At 45.9% G+C, this 10779-nt stretch overlaps 2 protein-coding genes across 2 annotated transcripts in view; both read left to right on the top strand.

Annotated features, from left to right (window-relative positions):
- Positions 1–10779, top strand: part of RABEP1 (rabaptin, RAB GTPase binding effector protein 1) — a 148592-nt gene that overhangs the window by 84176 nt on the left and 53637 nt on the right. The gene's annotated exons all lie outside the window — the stretch shown is intronic.
- Positions 1771–2805, top strand: LOC109293414 (olfactory receptor 14I1-like). The gene has a single exon (XM_019511316.1). It carries the CDS (start codon positions 1810–1812, stop codon positions 2803–2805), a length of 996 nt encoding a protein of 331 aa, XP_019366861.1. The 5' UTR covers positions 1771–1809.

Raw genomic sequence — 10779 nt, 5'->3', positions numbered from 1 at the left:
CCCCCCCCCCCCCGTGTCCCACGGGGCCTGCAGGAGGGGTAGCAATGTAGCAGGAGTGGCGACACCCCAGACACGGTGGGACAGGTGACAGCATGAACAGGCAAAGACTCCTGTTCAGGCCGCTCAATTATCTGGCATATTTTGTTATCTGGCACCCTCCATTCCCCATGGGTGCTGGATAACAAAGCTTTTACTGTATTTGCCTCTATTTTCTTCTGGCTTTCTCCAGTGTAGATGTACATCCTTACTTTGCAGTAAACTATACTAATTCAAAATTAAGCATCTTGTTTAGACACGCTCACTGAGTTGCATAAAGATTTAGGAAAGCATCACCTAAACAAAAGAAACTAGCCAACCAGCTCAAGTAGCTTTCTAAATTCAACTCAGCATCTGTCTGCATCTGTCGGTGCCTAAGAACCTGTCAGACTGTCCCACACATTACACAGAACTAGAAGCAGGGAACCCTGGGTGAATCTTTTGCCCTGACCCTTACAGTAGGGCAAACTACGGATCCACAATTGTCCCCTTCACTTTAAAAACTATTAATTCAAGTGTGTTTACTTCTGGGCCTCTGCTTCTGAGCTATGCAGAGCTCTAGGGAATGAGTCCCACAAGCCCTTGGAAGAGGGACACAGATAACTCACATTACTGCAGCTTCTTTCTCATACCAGGGAGTCTCAGAGGCAGCTACAGCCGATTCATCTGCAGACAGAAAGAGGCTTGAATCAACTCATTGGTGTCTTTGTCATCTAAAAACTACAGTGGCAGAGGCAAGAGAGATTAGATAGGCTGAGAGCTGGGAACAAATAAAGAATCCTGGTACTGGAGGATCAAATGCAGCAGAAGCTCATAGAAAAACCCGCAAAGGACAGAAAAGTAGATTGCTTCAAGTCTGAATATATAGAATAGGAAGCTAAAGCCAGAAAGGAAATCAGTGAGATGGGAATTTCGTGTTTTTGGCCATGTTGCTGCAAATCCAAATGCTGTGGATATATGAGCAAAGCACTGAAGTAGCACGGCAGACTCCCTCTCAAATTCAGCTTCTGGTCCAGGTGGCAGTGTGACAGAGCTTGGTTTCCACAGAGCAGAAGTAACAGAAAGATAGTAGTATCCCCTTTTCACACAGAGATGACAATCCAGCTGGTATGCAGCACCATATGTTAGTTTGCAACCAGGTGGCAGTCAATCTGTACGCAGACGTTGGGTATGGATTTATTACATACTAGGAGGTACTATGTGGTAAGTCCCCCGGAAGAAGGAAGGATGCCATGTTGAAATATTAGTGTTACAGTTTCCTGCACAAGCTGTAAATACATTTTTCACAGTGGGGTTGGGACCTCTTTTGTACAATTATAAAAGTAAAGGTTGTATTTCCCTCTATTTCCTCTAGTTTTGGGACACATTCTGTAATTGACTCAGCCCTGTGAACTGTACAGAAGTTCCACCAAGTAATAAAGATCCTGAATATGGAGCTTATTTTCAAAGGTGTGGAGATTTTTACACCACCTGATAGCAATAATATGATCTAATAGTGCCTGCTAAATAATACTGCTGTGCATTTTTGTATACAAATCAAAATATCCTTCAGTGCTTCAACAGAAAACACTTCCCCGACAATAAGTCGTTCATTATAAAACCAAAATTTCAATCAAAAAGATTTTTGATTTTTGAGTCAGACGTGTATTCGAAAGTGAGTTTGTGAGATGTTTCTGGCAAAAGAATCAGAGCCTTTGAGCTTTATTTTTCTGATCCTGACCACTACCTTTGTTCTTTCCTCTACAGGCATCCCCCAGTGGACTGAAAAAGGCAATGTCCAACCAAACCACTGTAACCGAGTTCCTCCTCCAGGAATTTTCCGACAGCCGGGAGCTGCAGCTTTTACACTGCACCATCTTTCTAGCAGCATACCTGGCAGCTCTGATAGGGAATCTCCTTGTTATCATGGCTGTAGCCCTCAACCACCACCTTCACACTCCCATGTACTTCTTCCTCATGAATTTGTCCATTCTAGACCTGGGAAGCATCTCTGTCATTGTACCCAAATCCATGGGCAATTCCCTGTGGAATACCAGGTTGATTTCCTATGCTGGATGTGTTGCCCAAGTTTTCCTTTTCTTCTTCTTCATTACAGCCAACTTTGCCTTCCTCACCATCATGGCCTATGATCGATACATTGCTATCTGCAAACCACTGCACTATGAGACCATCATGAACAGGAGGGCTTGTGTCCAGATGGCAGTCAGTGCATGGGTCAGTGCCATTCCCAACTCTGCACTGCACACTGGTAACACTTTTCGGTTACCTTTCTGCCACTCCAATATCATCAACCAGTTTTTCTGTGATGTTCCCCAGCTGCTCCAGCTCTCCTGCTCTGACTCCTATCTCAGTGAAGTTGGGATTGTTATCTTTAGTGGGTGTTTATTTTTGATCTGTTTTGGTTTCATCATTGTATCATATGTTCAGATCTTCAGTGTGGTACTGAGAATCCCCTCAAAGCAGGGCCAGCATAAAGCTTTCTTCACCTGCATTCCTCACCTTATTGTGGTCTCCTTGCTTATTTTCACTGGCATCATTACATATACGATCCCCATATTCAACTCCCCATCACGTCTGGATCTTGTGGTGGCCGTTCTGTATGCCATACTGCCACCAGTGATCAATCCTATCATCTACAGCATGAGGAACAAGGAGATCAAAGCATCCCTGAGGAAATTTATTGGCTGGAAATTATTCACTGGGAAGATAGCATCCATCTTTTTCTCATTATTATCAATCTGTTATCTTTGTGTTCACAGATATAAGTAACTTGTAGATATGTCCACCACAGTAAGATAGTGTGCAATACAGACCAACTCACCTGTAGTAAGTAAAGTTCCCCTATATTTAAATCATCTTATTTACTATTAGCCTTTTTTTTTCTTTATACTACCCTCTTTCTCATCTCAAAGAAGCATGGCGACAAAGTGTTCAAGATATCTTAGTATAGCTCCACTGAGTTAAGATGAAATCTTGCTGTGCTCTTGTGCAAATGTCCCCCCTAATTCAATCCACCTATAAGCATGTACTTAGTAAATAGTCATTCACTGTCAAAGGTGGCTAGATGTGATGCTAATTGCACTTGTGCATGATTTCACAGTTGTAATTTCCTCATATCATTGTTTTCTTTTTAAATGGGGAATCCCAAGAGTATCTGGGGAAGGTAGGGCTCTCTTTCTACAATGATGAAAAGTGGAAAAGATAAGCAGAAAGTGTCAGCTTTGCTGAGCTGTTGTTGAAATGTATATTTTAATGCTGCCAGTATTACTGAGTTATTAAACTGAGTGTGTCCATGTATAACCTTGACTAAGGATCCTTTTTAACATGTTAAATAAAGAAAGAAATCTTTTGTTATTCATGCAATGGAATTTCTGGACAGTCGAGCACAAAATCCAGTGTTGGGCGGCAGTTTACCTTATTACGCTTTCCCTGAGGAGCTCTCTTGAGACTATACAACTTTAACATGGTTGCTCTGTGAACTGCTTGAAACAATTCCAGGTGTAGTTTCTAGGGATATGAATACATGTTTTTTCAAACTTTGATACCACGATTTCCAGTTTCTTCACCGCCTGGCAATCTGCATAATTTCCACAATGAGGAACAATTGGCTTAGTCCCTGGAGAGGTACTTTACCACTCAAAGAGCAAAAAAGGCATGTGCAGAAAGCAGGCAGCCCTTCTTAAGCAAATTGCCATTTATTGGTCAGTCAGAAGGCCAAGTCGTCTTTTCCTGGGACTGTCACTCTGTCCTGCTTTCCCTCCATTTCTTCATCTTGGAGTCTGTATTTCAAGGCATCTCTCATACTGGGCAGACAAGGTTCTCTGGGTAAAGTCCTTACAGCTCTAACCAACACCCTCTCTTACGCTGGGGCTTTTATGGTGTTACTCTTGGGTGCAGAGACAACAGGAAGACGTCTGGTGCTGGGGCCTTAATCCAGTGATACTCCAGTTGTTTTCATATGTCATTTACTCTATTATATTCTTGATTAGACATAGTTCTGGAGAACAGGTTCATTGGAAGCTACTAAATAAAGTCAGGGATATATCCTCTGACATCCCAAAGCCAATGATGATTTATGCCAGGAAAGGTATGAGAGTGTGGATTACTCCAGACATGCCCTACCCAGATACGCTCTGTCTAAAGCCTCTACTACTTGCTACTATCAGAAATAGGAGACTGGGCTAGACAGACCATTGGTCTGCACCTTTATGGCACTTCTGTTCTCAAGTAAAAACTTCTGAATGATGCCATCACGATCTTCTCTAATGGTTAACCCATCCATGGCACAGATGTCCCTACCAAGACCTACCCTGCAATGGTCATTTGTCCCTAAATAAAACTTGGGAGCCTTGGGAACTCTTGCCTCTTCTGGTCTACCTCTCACCCATTAATGGATAACTCAGAATATGGAGGAGGTGTTACAGGCAGATGTGGGAAGTGAACTGTCCTATGTCCTGGTCCTTAGCATCTACCAGCCCACCCCCCCAGTATCACTAGTACTGTATTTACTTCTGATTTGGTGTCCTCATCCTAATGCCTCTTATTTCTGTGTGTAATTTACTGTTCCCAAGAGGTTTGCCACTTGCAGACCCCCCTGAGAGAAAGAAGGGGGTCTATACCTGTGTCCCAGCTTCTCTGGGAGGAGTGCTCCACTGCTGTCACTTCATTTGGAGGGTAGTGGCAGGGAGAGGAACCTCAATGTATGTCCTTGCATTGTCTTCATGAAGCCTTGATGTTCAGGAGAAGTTGGTATGATAAAAATGTGCCTCTTTTGCAGAGGGCCATGGGAACTGCCCCACTCCACGGCTGGATCCCTAAAGGAAGCAGCACCAGCTGTTCTGGAGGAACATCTAAGTAATCTCATAATGGATAAGTCTGCAGTAACCACTGCCTCAGGAAGTCTTACCCATAATTTCATGGCCAGCTGGAGATCTGCAGACTGAAGATTTAGGCCCTTCAGAATATATTCTCTATGGGGATTTCTATGAGACTGCTCTATCTTGTACCCTATTTTCACCCTACCCCTGTAATCAATAAAGTTCTCCTTTGTGACCACTGTGGGAGACTTATTGAGGGGGGGGTCTAAATTATGCCTAAGAGGCCCCTTAGGTCTGTGGACTAAGAGGGACATTCCTTTTTGGCCCCCAACTTGGGGAAGTGCCCCAAGTGCCTGTACTGGGTCAAGTACCCATAGGATTATTAGGCCTATGTTTCCCCGAGGACACAGGGCCGAGAGTCCCTTCTCGGGGTGGTGGCAGCTTACGTTACCCCCAGGCTAGTGAGTGTGCTCCAGGAAGGGGGTCAGCCGGATGTGAGGCACCCCTAGGGAGGCACTCGGAGCCTGGAAGGTGGTTGGGCGCAGTGAGATGGGTGGCTCAACATAGGAGCGCCCTCTACTGGCCTGCCACATATCTCACTTGAATTCTGTACTAGCATCTCCCTACATATTCTCTACACAATTCTTAGGTAGTATGTCTATCTGGGAAGCAAATCATCTACAAAAATACACATCTAGCTGACAAGTTTGGGTTCCCTCTACTCATTATTATATTCAAGAAGGGCATCAATATACATACCCTCCTAATTCTATTTCTTTCAGTTAACTATTAGTCTGCTCGAAAGAGAGACATCTCTGCATTTCATATCCTTCCCACTTGAGCCCTGCCAGACACATATGGGTGTATTTTCTCTTTGAAGTGTATTCAGCCTTTGACTGATATGCATCCCACTTCTAAGTGTATGTTCCAAAGGTTGGCTTCCCCCATTTCTGATAATTGTGCAAGACAGGGTCTTTCTGAGGTGTAAATAGCTATCGTCTAGTGAGGAGTGCTCAGTTGCCCATAAACCCACAATCTTTTGAGTAAACCAGATTACCCGCTTCAGTTCTTCATCTTCCACCTGAAGAGAGAACAAACACATAATTACTAGGTGATTGTGTTGGGATTAACTAGTGTAGGGATAGAGTTAGGATTAAGCCTAGCAGATCTGCCTGAGTTTGACTGGGACACAGGTGGTAGATGAGGGGATTGTTCCAGGATATCTTTAGCAGACTGTTAGGTGGTTAGAGCTGTGATGAAGATGCATTAGGATATATCCCAAGCTTTTATAAATCAGTGAATTCCCCCACAAAGTCTGTGAGGACTGGCTGACCATGGAAACACCAGCTTATCTCTGGAACCAAAGAATGAGTTAAAGCAGGGATTTGTTGCACGTGAAGAATAACAGCACATCCTCCCTGAACATGCAACATTCATTTATGGAGTAAAAGTTGCACACTAGACTGAGAATCTGGTTCCAGTGCTCAATAAATAAGATCCTGTGTTTAGGTGTTTTCCTAGGTAGCATCATCAACAACAGCAGTAACAGGCAATTGAAAGATAAGACTTACCAATGAAGCTCCTATTTATCCTTGTGCATTTGTTTTAACTCAAGCCAACGAAGTTATATTTGTTTTTGTTTCAATCAAACTAAATAATACAGCCTTAGGCTCCTAGCACATTATAGTTTCATAGTGCTTAGGGCTGGAAGGGACCTAAATAGATCAGGTCTGACCCCCTGCCCCAGGCAGGAATCAGTGCCGCAGCCATATCACCCCAGCCAAATATCTGTCCAGTGATAAGAATAGCATTCAGTGAAAATGAGACACCACAGTCAGGCTGTCCATGAATTATGCTCCAAAATGGCCACTCTGGGTCACAGATGATATCAGCACCAGTACCCACCAAGGCCAAAGTACTGGCTCATAGCACCATAGAATAACAGGGTTAGAAGGACCTCAAGGATCATCTGATCCAACCTCCTATGCAAATCCTGGAAAGCTACCCTAAATTATCCCTGCCCAATGTTCACACAGCCGCTTCATGAAAAACTCCAGTGAAGGAGATTCCACAGCTTCCCTGGGAAATCTATTTCATCGCCTTATTGAAAATTTATTCTTACATCTACTTAGCTGCAACTTAAAGCCATTGCTGCACGTGTTAACCTCTGCAGGAAGAGAGAAAAAAGTTGTTCTCCCTCTTTTTAGCATCCTTTCCAATATTTGAAGACTGCTGTCATGTCCCCCGCAATCACATATTCTTCAAGCTAAACATAACTAACCATCTCACCCTTTCCTTGTAAGACTTACCTTCCAAGTCCTTTATCATTTTGGTGATCTGCTGTTAATGAAGCTCATTTACTCTTCCAAACACTACTGCATTCCTAGAGCAAAGGGCTATCTTAAAGCTTATTCCCTCAACAACAAGAACAAAATGCCAAGAACAAATTCTGGAATATGCACAAGGACACCAGCACCCACATATGCCATGCTGCACAAGGGAACCCTAGCACTTCTGTGCCAGGAAGACCTTGGATGTGGACTGGAATACCTAAAGTGTGTAAAGAACTGGTCATACTGGTCACTTGGCTCAGAACACTTCCTGGAAGACTGTATAGCAAAGCAAGAGCACCAAAATCTCACCCACACTGGAGCTGATGATGTGGCTAGGATGAGGCATGAAAAATAGAGTCATAGATATTAGGGTTTGTGACAGCACGGGGTCCTAGGGGTGGCCGTGAACTCCCCTAGCTCCCCCTACCATGCCAAGTTCGTGTCAGAGCACCCTCACCATCTCACTCGCCACGTCTTTGATGTTAATGTTTAAGGGACACTGCCCTTTTGTCCTCTCTGACACGGTGCCCTGATGTATCCCAGTCTGTGTTCCGTCTTGGGTGACTTGGAGCCCTGCATAGCCCATAAGGCTGGAGTACACCAACCACCCCTGTACCCTGCCCCAAGCCTCGGAGATTTACAGGACGTTGTTTGGTCAATCCCTTTCCGTGCCCTCGCTGGCGCTCTCTGGCTTGTCCCGCAAATCACCTGCGCCCCACGGACGCTCTCTGGCTTGTCCCAAAACTGCCCGCACTGGAGCATCTCGCACCTGCCCACACTGGGGCTGGGGTCGATACACCCCTGAACATTGTGCCCTCTCTGGCACCAGCATCCCCACGCTACCATGGAGCCCCTGTGAGGCTTCCTCCAACCCCTAATAGCTTCACCCGGTCCTCCAGTGTAACAACAACCAGAAAAGCAATACCACCAGCCAATCAGCTATAACACAAATCTAAGCCTCCTGGCTAAAACTTTCTCCAAACCATGCAACATCTCTCACCCGTATAACTAGTGGCTTGTACATCCGGGCCTTTCCCTATTCCCCTTTCAGGGCCAAGCTCTTTTCCTTGGTCAAACAGTGCTCCCTCTTTCTGGCTGCCAGTTGAGAGAGACAGCAAGCACTCACAGCCTCTTGTCTGGGTCTTATAGTGGTCAGCCCGGCCCCTTCCGGTCACCTGACTCACCAGGTGTCGGCCCTTAGCTCCTCCTGGTTGCCCCTAGCAACCAGCACCTAAGCCCCTACTCCTGCTTTTCAGTAGCAGGAGCCTTAGTGCCCTGCTACAGGGTTCAAAGGAACTTCAGGAGGTCACATCTAGTCCAACCCCTTGCTCAATGCAGGACAAACCCCAATCAGATCATCCCAGCCATGGCTTTGTCCAGCCAGGTCTTGAAAACCTCCAAGGATGGGAAGTCCACAAAACCTCTCTGGGTAGCCTGTTCCAGTGCTTTACCTCCTAGTGAAAGGGGTTTTCCTAATATCTAACCTAAACTTCCCTTGCTACAACTTAACACCGTTGCTCCTTATTCTGTCATCTGCTACCACTGAGAGCAGTCCAGCTCCATCCTCTTTGGTACCCTGCTTCAGGAAGCTGATGACTGCCCTCCCTTGGTCTTCTCTTCTGCAGACTAAATAAGCCCCGTTCCCTCAGTCTTTCCTCACAAGTCATGTGCCCCAGCCCCTAACCATTTTCGGTGCCCTCCACTGGACTCCCCCCAGCTTGTCCACATTCTTTCGGTAGTGGGGGCCCAAAACTGGACCCAGTACTCCAGATGTGGCCACACCAATGCCAAACACAGAGTAAGAATCATTTCCCTAGATCTGTTCTCAACACTCCTGCTACTGCAGCCCAGGATGTCGTTAGCCTTCTTGGCAACAAGGGCACACTGTAGGCTTCTATTCAGCTTATTGTCCACTGTAACCCCCAGGTCTTTTTCTACAGAGCTTCTGTCCAGCCAGTCAGCCCCCAGACTGTACTGGTGCATGGGATTGTTCTATCCTAAGTGCAGGACTTTGCAATTGTCCTTGTTAAACCTCATGAGATTTCTTTTGGTCCAATCCTCAAATTTATCTAGGTCACTCTGAAACCTAGGCCTACCCTCCAATGTATCTACTACCAACCTGGGGTCTATCTATCTGCCCAGCCTGGGGTCATTTGCAAACTTGCTGAGGGTGAACTCCATCCCATCTTCCAAGTCACTGATGAACCTACTGAACAAAATCAGCCCCAAGATTGACCCCTGGGGCACTCCATGTGATACTGTCATCTCCCAAAGCCTCACCTGCCTCTTTTGCACAGGCAGTGGAAGATGTGACCAGTAGGCAGGAAACTGAACCAGGCCTGAACAGTCATGTTTTTTTAGCTGGATTGTGTGGCTGTGAAGTAAGAAGAAAATGCTCTTTATTCCCCAACTCCCGATGAGAATTCCTAGCAAACTCCACCCTGACCATCATCCTGTGTGTATGTGCACCTCACTTTGTGACTGTGGGATGCATGACACTGCCTCTCTCCTGGGAGGGAGGGTGGTGCTGGCAGGCCAGACCCATTCCAAAGCAGGCTGTGACCTGCACCTATGAATTGTGACTGCATAAAACCAAAGGCGCATGCTTTCCAGCAAAGTGCCTTACAACTGTCCTCCAGTCATGACGTGCTGGTCCCATGCAGCCAAATATAGCACCTGCCAGGCACCTGGTGTATATACTTTGCCACCAGAGGTGCACTTCCAGTGTACTGACCACAGGGATGCCACTTGCTTCAGGGTGACTGTGGAAGCCACTAGATGCAGCTGGAATGCCAAGCACCTGATTCATAGATTTCATAGACATTCAGGTTGGAAGGGACCCAGAAAGATCATCGAGTCCAGCCCCCTACCCCAGGGGCAGAAAGTCAGCAGGGATCATAGGATCCCAGCAAGATAAACATCCAAATGTGTCTTGAAGGCGTTCAAAGTGGGTGCTTGAACCACCTCCAGTGGCAGTCTATTCCAAACCTTGGGGGCTCAGACAGTAAAGAAGTTCTTCCTTATGTCCAGCCTGAATTGGTTGCAGCAGAGTTTGTGACCATTCAATCTTGTCATCCCTTGGGGCACTCTGGTGAACAGATGTTCCCCCCAATCCTGATGAGCACCCCTGATAAACTTATAAGTGGCCGTCAGATCACCCCCAGGGCTGTGCTTTTCCAGGCTGAATAGCCCCATGGCTCTCAACCTCTCATCATAAGGTCTGTTTTCCTGACCTCTGATCATGCACATGGCTCTCCTCTGCACTCTCTCAAGCTTTTTCACATCCTTTTTGAATTGTGGAGCCCAAAACTGGACACACTACTCCAGCTGCAGCCTCACCAAGGCTGAGTACAAGGGGAGAATGACGTCCCAGGATTTGCTTGAGAAGTATCTATGGATGCAAGCCAGTATTTTGCTCACTTTACTAGCAGCAGCATCACATTGAAGGCTCATGTTTATATTGTGGTCAATCATGACCCTCAAGTCCCTTTTGTCCAAAGTGCTAGCCGGCGTAGCACTGCTGAGCCTATAATCATGCTGCAAGTTTTTGTTCCCAAGGTGGAGAACCTTGCAATTTTCAGTGTTAAATACAA

This window comes from Gavialis gangeticus, unplaced genomic scaffold, assembly GCF_001723915.1.
Source record: "Gavialis gangeticus isolate Ggan-Ray unplaced genomic scaffold, GavGan_comp1, whole genome shotgun sequence".
Lineage (NCBI taxonomy): Eukaryota > Metazoa > Chordata > Crocodylia > Gavialidae > Gavialis > Gavialis gangeticus.
The sequence above is the reverse complement of the archived record's forward strand: the minus strand, read 5'-3'. Positions and strand labels throughout refer to the sequence as shown.

Coding starts and splice junctions, on each gene's coding strand:
- LOC109293414 (XM_019511316.1), top strand. CDS start 1,810: ATGTCCAACCAAACCACTGTAACCGAGTTCCTCCTCCAGGAATTTTCC.